At 39.2% G+C, this 12,445-nt stretch overlaps 1 protein-coding gene across 3 annotated transcripts in view; it reads right to left on the minus strand.

The window, feature by feature from the left end:
* The window catches only part of LOC115411928 (poliovirus receptor homolog), a 28,845-nt gene extending 16,652 nt beyond the window's left edge, over nucleotides 1-12,193 (minus strand). For 2 of the 3 annotated variants that reach the window (XM_030124225.1, XM_030124223.1), the window contains exons 1-3: nucleotides 11,359-11,530; nucleotides 7,240-7,578; nucleotides 6,823-7,119 (exon numbers count right to left, since the gene is read on the minus strand). In XM_030124225.1, the coding sequence (XP_029980085.1) occupies nucleotides 6,823-7,119; nucleotides 7,240-7,578; nucleotides 11,359-11,407 (685 nt within the window). In that variant the 5' untranslated portion in view covers nucleotides 11,408-11,530. Of the gene's footprint in view, nucleotides 1-6,822; nucleotides 7,120-7,239; nucleotides 7,579-11,358; nucleotides 11,531-11,780 lie in introns of those variants that run through there. The other variant, XM_030124224.1, reaches the window with a different exon arrangement.
* Nucleotides 12,194-12,445: the final 252 nt, after the last annotated feature.

The following is a 12,445-nucleotide window of genomic DNA, read 5'->3' on the forward strand; positions in this document are numbered from 1 at the left end:
ATCGATATTATGTAGTTATTATTATATAGTTATTATTATAAGATTTATTTTTCAAACTAAATCTCAGAGCCAGTTATTTTGGATAGTTGATTAGGGCTGGGCGACAAAACGATAACGATATATCGCAAAATAACTTTTCCTTGATAGAAATATGAGACGTGCTTGATACAATTTCGATAGAATTCATTCGTCCATGTTTTGGCAGAAGTAAGAACAGCCAATCATAATTAAGTAGAGCCGCACCGAACCAATCACGTTAGAGCCACGTAAAGTTAGGTTGACACACACAGCGCAGGAGTAAGAGCAGCCACAGCACATACGCTAATGTTTGGGCTGCAGCGGGAGATAACGAGTGTTCCCTCAAGAGAAAATGTGACAGAGAAACTCAGGCATCCGGGTTACTGAAAAGTAGAATGCAAACCGTTTCAGTTCAGGGCCTTCAATACAATACAGGGGTCTACCGAACAAATACATGTAGCCTATGTGAAGAACGCAAACACTCACCTTTCCTTAAGTTTCACTTTCAATTTTAAGCCAGTTATGGCAGTTAAGGAACGCACCCCCAAGTATATACCCCTAGTATTGTTTAGTGAAGATAGTCTGTTTTGTTTGTGTTCTCTTTTAAAAGTTGAAAGCCCTTGCCTGCTGGCCAGACTTTTAGTTTAGTTTTAAATATATGTACCTGTTTGATTTATCTGAAACAGTTGTATAATTTTCTTCTGCACATCTGTCATGTTCAACCTCTGACAGAAAATAAAATCATATTTAAATCAAAAATAACCTTCTGATGTCTTCACAACTAACTGATGAGTGACGGAAAATTTAAGCTTGACAAAGATTGTGATTTGATTTACATCATGACACATATCGATATTGTCTGATTGAAAAAATGATCGTGATTTGATTTCTTTCCATAATACCCAGCCCTTCTGTTGGTCAAAATAAAACTGTGTCTTTACTCTTCACATGCCGTGACAGCTTATCTTAGGGGGCCGTTTACACGGCGTCGGATTCAGTTGACTCCGGGAAGATTTCATCGCGGATTAGCCTTTTGTTAACATGGAAACGGTGCCTAGAGTGCCTGAATCCGGAAACTTTTGATACCAGGGTCCAGGGTGGAACGTTATCGATACGCTCCGCATTCCAGCTCCGTGTTAACGCGAGTCGGAGCGTTCCGGGGTAAAATATGACGTCACCGCATGCACGTGCAGCCAAGAACCGCCAGTTAACCCACTCCAGGCCAGTTGGTGGCGGTAATGCGCCTCCAAGCTGGTTTGCCAGCCTCTATGACACAATAAAGCTGCAGAAAAAGAAGGAACAACCACAACAATGGCCGGTGTCAGAACAAAATACGTGCTGCTAACTTTTATAATTCAGGGCCACATCCAGCAACAACCCAACTTCATCGTCTGTCCAGACAAAGAAGTCCTGCGTCTTCGTTCTACCACTCGCCATTGTTGTTTGTAAATAGTGTTGTCCGCCTATTCTTCTTCTTCTCATTTAAAGGCTGTCTAAACCGGAAATCGTTTGTGCGCAGGCGCGTGTTTTACCGCCACTGTTTCACTACAGCTCTACATCGCCAGCTACTGGTCTGGCATGGCCACTACAGCGTATTCAGCTGTCCTCGCGGACTCATGTTAACGCAGATCGTTATCATAGCGGCTTCGTCTTAACGTGGAATGATTTTAAAACGCAAAGGAGAAATCTTTGCGGAATTGGATCGTAGCGTTGCCGTGTAAACGTAGCCTAGATCTTTATTTAGACAGAAAACACCCACAGCCACAAATGAAAAGTCTTAGGACCGACTGACCCATGTTCAACTGCTGTTCACATGGAACCCTTCTCCACTTCGGCCTTCAAAGTTCTCGTTTGAATATTTGCTACTACCACCAGCTGCACAAAAAATACGTCTGGAGTCATCCAAAAAGTCACAGTTTAGTCTGAACTGTGAATCAACAAATGACCAACTTGGTGAGTCTCATCCAGTCTCTAGTGGTCTCAAAAATTCCCCCAGCCAGTCAGTCTGAGTGTGTACAGTCCATGTCTCTACTATCCAGTACATCGGTGTCTTTGGCATAACTTCAGAACTCTTTATTCTAAACACTCAATGATTATTTTAGCCCCTTTAAATGAATCCTGTCCGATTTAAGATGATATTACAACAGCATCTACCTTTACAGCTCTTCATCTTTTATCGCTGATGGCTGCAATGCTTCAACCACTTTGTGGAATTTATGGCTTGTTGATGAACCAACAGTTTAAAAATAGAGAAATGGCAAAAGTTAATGTTTGAGCCACATTATTACACAGTCTACCCTACAATGCTCTTTCCCACAGTAACGTCTAAATTTTATCCTCATGTTTGCGTTCTTGTTTGACACTGGTGTCACAGTTGGATTGCTGGGAAGAGTGGGTGTCTCCTGAAAAAACAGGTGTGGCTGAATTGATGTTTTTGCAAGAGCAACGGTAACTCCTACTCACACAGTTCTACAGAATTAAAGAGCCACTCCTTTTCAGCCACCATAAAAGACGAGCCAATTTGCTTTAAGCTTCTAATTTTAGTAAACAGAGCAACTTTGCTTAAAAATAAACTGGCTCTGTTCTCAGCTGGAATCACAAAACAGTAAGTATTCTCTGAGTGAACTCCAGAGTGAACTAGAAGCACTCGGAGACCGCAGACCTCCGCCAAGGCTGATCAGTGCCCCCCCCCCCCCCGATCACCACCAAAATTTAATCATTTCTTCCTTATCCCATTTCCAACAAACCCTGAAAATTTCATCCAAATCTGTCCATAACTTTTTCAGTTATGTTGCACACTAACGGACAGACAAACAACAAACAAACAAACCCTGGCAAAAACATAACCTCCTTGGCGGAGGAAATATGAGTTGGAGTTTGTGGAAAAGCTCAAAAGTGGCAAAAGGGGGGCGGGGGGGCAGTTGATGGGGTAGTACAGTATGTCACTATATTACAATATGTTGTGTGTTCTATGTCAAAGTTCGAAATCGACCCAAGCGCTTCAGAGATACCATGTCAACAAGAAGGATGTGGGACCGGCAGTTAACCTGAACGCTCTGGCAAACACCAGTACAGAAGCAGAAGTAGAATCAAAATTAGAAACACAGATGGTTTTGGCAGACAAAGGATCCTCTTTTTTATGTTAAACCTTATGACACAAAAAAATTACACCTTTATCATAGTCACTAGTCTCATCATCTACTGTGAAACTGTACGGAGCATTTTTTCCACCTCTGTGTTAAATAAAGGATGCTAATAGGGCTGGGTGATATCTGGAGATTTGAAATATATCGAGATTTTTTCATGTGCAATATACTAAGAGACTATAGCATTTCATTTTGGGTTTAAATTATACTCGAGCCGCTCCCTCCAACTCCCCCATATTACTACTCTCCTTGTCTGCCTCTCACTCAGTTTTATTGTACCCCGCCTCTCTCTGTATCAGAGCACAACCCACTCCACTCTCTTCCCCTCACAGCTCCGATGTGAATGTGGCTACGAACACAAGCGAGGAACAAACTAATGAGGAACTGGTTTGCAAGAGAAAGAATAATAGATCGCTCATTTGGAGATGGTTTGGTTTCCAGTCAATAGATGTGCAGCAGAAAAACCTGTACTGCAGGGAATGCCGAAAATTTATTCCTATGAAAGGTTCAAGTACGACCAATCTGTTTCACCATTTGCAACGGCAGTGTGAAGTGCAGTATTAAGAGAGTGTAAGGCTACATTCTGACTGCAGCCAAATGTGGCCCAGATCTGACTTTTTGCCGCTATTTGGCCTGTATCTGACCTGTCAAAGACAGTCTGAACAGCACAAATCCGATTTTTCAAATCCAACCCAGGCCACTTTCATATGTGGTACTAAATCCGATACATATCGGATATTTTGCAATGCGATATCAGTCTGAACGGCCAGGTTGCATTTATCCGACCTATATGTTATGGAAATGCCAGTACAGCCCGACTGCAACACGCTTGCGAACAGATATAGGTCACCGGAGCTGAGTGTCTTGTCATGAGAGTGTTACGGAGAGGCGATCACAGATATATTTAAACGTTCTTCTTGTCATTTGAAAATTAGGAATGAAGTCTGTGTCAGTGAAGCCGCTAACGTCGCATCCAAATACTCCATTGTACAGACGTAGCAGCCATTGCACCACAAAAGGCAAAAGCAAAAAACCTGGCTCTCCTCTTTTTAAATCTTCTACTTAAAATTATTTGACTGTAATGGTGCTGACTTTGGTTGTAGAGAAACTTTATCAGTGCCACACACGCCGATACGAGATGCCTCCATATTTACTTCCGTAAATACAGTGTGTGCTGCATGGTCACGTATCACGTCAGGACCTCTTTTGCACATGCGGGCCACTTCAGGGTCGCATTCAGTTCATACTGAGAACTGATAGAAGTCACATTTAATTTGTAATATGAACGAGCACACAAAAAAATCAGATTTCACAAAAAATCCGAACTGTGCATTAAGACCTGCTGTCTGAATGTAGCCGAAGTCTGCATGCTGCAGCCCAGACTGTGAAGTCAGTCCGGGCTCCAGCCCCGAAACAAGGCGCGGTACAGAACTCACCCACTTGTGGCATCCCTTATGAGATAAATAGTGACAAGTGGTGCAACATAACTACAGTTGTAGCGTACCACGTTGCTAAATATGGTTACTACGGCAACTGTGGAGCAGGCCGGCTTTATACAGCTGCTAAAAACCCTTGACCCCAGCCTGTACACTGGAGTACTTTGGCAAAGAAATAACTGCCTACCTCAGCTTTATCAAGAGCAAGGTGGTCTGTTATTTTTGCTCAGTATTGTATAAGTGGCTATATGGCAGTTGGAACCTGTGAATTTGACCTAGAACTGTCCTTTTGGTATTACTCTATGGAAAAATAATATATCGAGATATATATTGTGCATCGTCATTCCACAAAAAAAAAAAAAAAAAAAAAAATTCGAGATATGATTTTTGGTTTATGTCGCCCAGCCCTAGATGCTAACCTGAACACTTATATTGCAGGAAAGGAAACAATTTTCGGTATGCCTAAAACCATACTATGAACCAGTAGTATTTTCTAAATACACTGCACCAACATAAAAATCCCATAACACAACGCAGTCATGGAAACAGTGGATAATGACAGGTGGCAAACACAGCCCTGTATAAGCTCAGACACTGATCACACACAGATCACAATACATGCTGGTAGAGATGAGACTAATACTAATGTTACTACAATCACATGTCCCCCATCTGACAAAGAGGTTTTAGAAAGTAACATATATTCACATGGTGAACAGTGCATCTGGAAAGATACACTCCACTATTCACTTACACAACGTATGCAGAATGTTAGGATGGATTTTGTGTATGGAGCGTGGGATTTCGTAGAGATCTTAATTTTGTACAAGGGCTAGGTGGCAAGAAATAATTCTGGGCAGTTTGATTTGAAGCCAAACACCAGACTGAGCCGATAAACTGAATTTTACCACTAGATGTCTCACTTTCACTCAGCAGACAACTGGAAAATACTGAGTGGAACAAATGAGAACCTAACAATGAATGTAGTAACTCTAATCCTCTTGGTGGCGCTAACGGACCTCGACGCTGCATTGACCAAAACCAACAATGAGAAGAAGAAGGAGGAGCAAAGTGGTTCTACCTCTAGCACTGTCAAAACATCTGCCTATATAAGCTAAATCAGAAATACGTTTTCTACTGTTTATGTGCTGCCTTATATACATGTTTTGGATCACCTCTTTCATCAGCTTCAAATTTGACATGTTCTGTAATGGTGCTTTTGACGTCACTCAAAAAAACATGAACTTTCCTTTAAACAAGGCCATGTACATCTACCCCCCTGCCACCACCACCACTGTAATCTTAACATTGTCAGCTTCGCCTTGGCTGTAAACTCACAGCTCATAAAACACTCACAGTAAGTCTATTTACTAAGTTCAAAACATCAATATTACATTAACCCTTTAAGCGCCAAAGTCTCAATGTTGCAACAAGCAATATAACGGAATGAAACAGACAGCCGTTTGATATCAAAACTGAATATTTAACCCATAAAGACCCAAACATCCACCAATGAACTAAACCATCTACTGATCTAAAATGTTTAATACCTGTTGATCCACTAATTCTATCAATACATGTAAATAATTTGTGTAAAATGCAGTTCGTCATCTTTTCATGGTCATCAGATATGACCCATTTGGACGTTCAGAGGCTCTGTAGTGAACATGGAAACACTGTCATCTTCTACAACACTGAGTCACCTGTAAAACCCATGGAGTTTGACAAATGACAGTGGATGGAGACATTTGGTTTAAATTCAGTTAATTATAGATTTTGTTGAAAAAGTCCCCCTGTTTCCCCCTGTCTCTCTGTTTCTGATATAATAACCCTGAACTTTGAGCTGAGCTTTATGACACTACATGATCGTTCAAGTAAATAGAGGAAAATACAAGATTTTCACAGAAAAATGCAAAATGTAGAGGAAAATGTCAATAAATGGTGAATAAATCACTTGAGAAAGGTTAAAAAGAGAGAAAAATTCATTTGGGAACTGCCACAAAAGTAGCACTGGGTCTTTATGGGTTAAAACAAACAAACAAACAAACAAACAAACCCACCCTCTGGCACCTAAAAGGGTTAACCACATTGTAATGTTGCTTATAACAAAGGTCAGATAGGTTGTTGATGTAGGACACATTTTAATTTAACACAACCTGAAAAATGACAAATATTGGTTCAAGCTCCTACATCGGACTGACCCGTATCTAGTGTATACCTACAGTGTATTTGAATGGTGAAGGGTTGGCTCTTCTGTGTTGAAAGGGCTTCACTGGTGACAACACACTGGACAGAACGATGGTCGAGCTCTATCGTAGGTACTCCCCACAACGTGCTGATCGTGGTCGTCGTACCATCGTCGTTCACACTGGAGTTGGTTGTGATCTTCAGATTCAGATTCCCAAAAACCCAGTTCACTTGTGCAGGAGGCAGTGAACCAGATGCCGTACATGTAGCAAGAGAAACTTCTTTGTCACCCAAAGTAGGTATATCACTTTTCACGCTTATGACTGGTGGCACTAGAAGAGATACCATAGACAAAAAAAGGTCGACATGCAATCAGAGAGACACGAAGATAATGTTTCTCTTTCTCTCTATCATCTCCATCAGAACATTTACAAAACAAAGTCAAATCATACCGAGCACGTTGAGAGGTATCTCTGTCTGGTGATTTCCGCTGGGAAATAACGTGAAAATACACGTGTAGGTTCCTTGATCCATAAGAGTGACATTGGAAAGACGAAATGATCCATTCTTTTCATTAAAATTCGCAGCAGAAGTAAACCTCTCACCATGCACATTGAAAAACTCTGGTCCCTCTGGTAGGATGGTGAAGAAATTGATTTTCTCTGGGTTTTTTTTGGTCTTCTTTTGCCAAGAAATCTGATTGAGCTTCTCTGTTGTATCCTTGAGGATGCAGGGAAAAAAGGCCGTGGATCCTTGCACCACGGTTATGTTTCCTCCAATCACCTGGAGAGCTGTGAAGTGTAGTAAATGTTCAAAGCACATGTTAAAACACAGAGACAAACTTCAACAACAAAAGTTGAGTTTTGGACTACTTTGTTCAGTCTTTATATCATCTTCGTTTACTACTTGGGAACTAAAATACATCTCTATGCTGATAACACTAACATGTACCGTCCAGAATACATAGTACTAGGCCTGTAACGGTACACAAAATTTTCGGTTCGGTACGTTTTCGGTTTTCAAAGCCATGGTTCGTTTTTTTTCGGTTCGGTATGGGAAGAAAGAAAACCCCTCAAAATGTCTATTAATGTATTTATGAATTTTTTAACATTTTTCCCTCAATTTTTGGAGACAATAGAATATAGAAAAACAGGAATAATATAATTCTGCTGCTACAAATCAAATAGAAAATAAAATTAATTATTAATATTACTAAATGTATTTTAAACATTAGTATTTCACTTTTCCCTGAAAGGTAGTTTCAAACAAACAAGAAAAATCTAATCACAGTTCTGTCAGTTCACATTCTGCATAAAAATAACAAAAAAATTCCACATGAAATGCAACATTAACAAGAGGGTAAACTGGTATTCTGTTGAAACAAACTGAAGAGAAACATTGACAACACAATGAACCAAATTATTTATTTTAGGACAGAGAACAAACTGTTTAGGACACTGTGTGTATTTGTGTGTGCCTGTGTGCACGGGGGATTTTTAATTTTTTTTTGTCGGAGCTGGGGGGTAGGGGGGGCGCGCAGTTATATACCTGGGGGTGCGGTCCATAACGAACGTAACGAATGCTGTCGTGAAACGAAAGTGAAACTTTATACTTTCAACATTCTATTTATTCCTCTATTATACAGCGTGTGTGATAGACACACAGACAGACAGACAGAGCTAGTGTAAGTGTTTTAGGACTACCGTAGTTCCTAGGGGCCAAACAACGTCCGTCTTATTAACGTCTCTTTCCTCGTTGTTGTCTTTCACCTGAACCTGAACTGATCCAAACTGGACTGTAATGATGGTGGAGGGTCTTCAGTCTCTTCCTTCCAGGTTCACATCGTATTTGTTGTTTTTTTTTTTAACCTTATATCAACTGCTATTTCATATTTCGGGTCAATGTGTGCTCCTTCAATAAGTCTGTGTGAAACTTGCGCGGATTTAAAGTTCCGCATCGAACAACGTCTTTCATTCCTTTTTCTTTTTCCTCATCATACTGTGCAGTTTCGGTACAGCTGTGTACCGAACCGAACAGGTATGTACCAAAACTGTCCAGTTCGGTACGTGTACTGTTACAGGCCTACATGGTACATTCAGCTGTTTAAGCCCTATAATGCTACTATGTTTGCTGATTTATGCTGCACTTAAGTGGTTCTATTTTTTTCTCCAGAACATCTATAATTAAATTTAATAACTACCAATTTTGTCATCCCTCATAAAAGACAAGAACGGTAAAAAGAGTTACAGAATACAACTATCTTAGTTTGAATGAGAATGATAACAACCTAAACCTAAATATCATGTGACTGAACTGGTAAACAAATTAAAATAGAAACTGTTTTCTGGTATTGGTGTTTTATTGAGATTAAACATGTTTTCCTTTGCTTTGTAAAATGATGCTCATTGAGGAAACTCTCTTATCAGTTATAAAGTATGGTAACTAGTAACGCATGCTTTAGTTGCAACTGTAAAACCATCGGACGCTCTTTCAGATTCTGTGCAAAGATATATTATCAGTGACTAGGGCTGGGCGATCTTGTCAAAAGATTAGGACTATCTTTTGAGTGCAAGTGTTGATTCATTGGTGGTTTTCGTAGCTGTAAGTGTGGTCAGGTATGCGAATTCTCACTGCTGCAGATAGTTTGCAATATAATTTCTACATAGAACCCCTTTAAAATCATGGAACCACCCAGCCCTAGTGGTGATAATAATAATATCCATAAGTATGAACTAAACTTAAATCTTTAAGTCTTAGGGTTCTTAAACTCTGTAAGGAAGGAGGTGCAACTTCACCACTGGCAGTGTAATAGAATTTTAACTTCTTTATCTGATTCCCTTCTTTGTTCCCGTATCCTTTCCTGAATACCCTTCCCCACTGCATGCTAACTTTCCCAAATACTCCCCACTGCCTGCTACCTTGACCCAAACCCTGCTGTGTGTGTAAATTTTCTTGCAAGGTAACAAAAGGTAACTGACTGTTAAAACCTGGGGCTCATCACACAATCAAAAGGCCCTTTGAGGAGACTGGAGGGGTCACTTGGAAATGTGACATAAATGCATATAAAAGGTGGATTTTGTGAGAAGTTCTTTGTCTTTTTCTTCACAATCAGCGCTCGTGTGCAGAACTGACCTTTCTTGACAAAGAAATAAAATCTTGTCAGCCGGCAGAAGTCTATATTTCATTATTCACCAGCAGCAGACAAAAAATTCCGTAACAGCAGTCACAAAATCTTTTAGATATTAATGGCCAACACATCCTGCTGTCCACCACAGAGATTAATGTATAGTTGTAAAAAAATATATATAATTAAAATAAAGCAGTGTTTTGAAAAATTGCAATCATCTACTTTTCTTGTCAGTACTTCTTAGTTTTCTGCATCAATGGACAAAAAGTCCATAATTACCTTTCAGCATATTACAAATAAAGAGATGTGTGTGTAGGCTAAATGGAGACACTGGACTTTTTTTCTTTATGATTTCAATTCCTCTAGCTTTAAGGCTCTCATTTAGAAATCATTGATTTTTAACAACAGACAAATGAGATCTGCAAACACTGCTGTAATGGGAAAAGGTTTTCAGACAGCCTCAAAATTGTACAAAATCTCAAATATCATCATAAAATATTTGCAGAAAAAAAAAAATTCTGTTTCAAAATGTGCAAACATGCAAATGATTTTTTGTTTGTTTGTTTGTTTGTTTACTCTTCAGAAGAAAAAATTACAAAACTAAATTCCTCACAGTTTCAACATGTCTCGTCCTGGATGTGTTTCAGTTTTGACCTCGAGGGAATAGTGCAGGTGCAGAAGTGTGACATACTGTATGTGATCACAAATGCGGGGGGGGGGGTGTCCAAAAAAAACCCTGTACATCACATCTGCCATTTTAAAAAGGAACACCATGCAAGTACTGGACAGTCCAGGACGCAAGTCATGTTAAGAACATAGATGACAAATGACAAAGCATTTGTGATTATGATGCATTAAACTTTATCTAGACTTTATAAATAATTATAAACCAATCACATGATAAGACATGAGCCAAAAACCAGGAAGTGACTCAGGCTTTGTTTGGATGGACACGATGCTGATATTGGGGGTAGGGGGGACTGAGGTCTAAATATATTTCTTTTCATATAAAGCTATTTAAATTTCACATATTGTACTTTGCACCGTATTTGTATCTGCATTATTTATCCTTTAAGGGTTTATTGTTTTTAACCTCATAGCTTTCTATATGTTTTAACTGCACTTCCATCATTTATCCAAAGGGAATCCCCGTTGACAGAATTGCGTTTTATCTTGTTTTTATGGGTTTCTAGGCCTGGGAAAATCGGACTAGAAAAACAGATGACATCACATTCTTTCATGCATCAGTACAACTACTGCCAAGCGAGTAAATGTTTTATAAGGTTAAAGAAGATTAAATGAGAATTTTCCCACGATGACTAAAGCTACACATGTAATATTACTGTAAGCTAAGGCTAATTTGTGTCAAGAAAAAACCTAAAGAATCCAAATTGCTGGAGAATAAAGGGGAAAAAACTGTAAAAACGAGCATTTTCGCACATACCTTGTACGTCTTTGTGTAGAATCAGCATAAATATTAGTGGAAATATCATGGCCCAAGTGGAACAAAAGCCACATTTTACGTAAAATGTCGACGGTAAATTATTCCAGTTCTAACAAATGGACCATAATAATGTTCAGAAAAGCAGCCTCACCACAACCTGTGTTCGTGGATCTGCAAATGGAGCAGACTGTGGGAGGAGACCAGTGTCACATGGACCCATACAGATACCCCATTTGGTCCAGGAAAATAAGACAGTTACGACGGCGTATTAGGGCCACATAAGAAAAAAAAAACGCTTGTCACTACGAGAATGAAATCGTTATTTAACGAGAATAAAGTCGTAGTTAAAATTAAAAAACATTGAGAAGAAAGTCGTTATATTTCAAGAATAAAGTCATAATATAATGAGAAGTTGTACCTACTCATCGATGTAGAACTGAACATTTTCTGTAGTTCTTCTTTCATTTGGGGTTAGACAAAGGCCAAATACTGAGTCTGTCCTCCATGAACACATCAGTCGAAGGACTTTGAACAGAGTTTACACACATGTGGGTTTGTTGTAAGAACTGAACTGTAGCAAATTGTCTCTTTCATGGAGGAGAACCTGATGAAGTGGTCATCAGCGGATACACCAGAGAACTAAACAGAGAGGGTCTGTTGTTTCTGAATAAACTGTGGGGATGATACTGAGTTTTTGAGGGAAAGTTGCTGCTTCCCTTGTTGCCTTCGCTGTGAAACCGGAAACTCTGTAGAATTTTCAAAATATTACGAGTTTAATATAAAAGTACGACTTTATTCTCGTTAAATAACAACTTTATTCTCGTAGTAACAAACGTATTTATTTTATGTGGCCCTAATATGCCGTCGTATAAAATAACTATCTAACTGTAATAATAACTAACTATACATGTCAACTCCAATTAAATTAAATTATGAAGATATTTACATTTAAAAAATCTCCTTTCACCAAAAAAAAGTGAATAACCTGGAAAAAAAAAAAAAGTAATAAGTGCAATTCTAACTATATTATGCCTCAGTTTATCATTTATACATGTGCATTACAGACTGGATCTATAAAGGTACAAAA

The sequence above is a fragment of the Sphaeramia orbicularis genome, chromosome 21, assembly GCF_902148855.1.
Source record: "Sphaeramia orbicularis chromosome 21, fSphaOr1.1, whole genome shotgun sequence".
Classification (NCBI taxonomy): Eukaryota; Metazoa; Chordata; class Actinopteri; order Kurtiformes; family Apogonidae; genus Sphaeramia; species Sphaeramia orbicularis.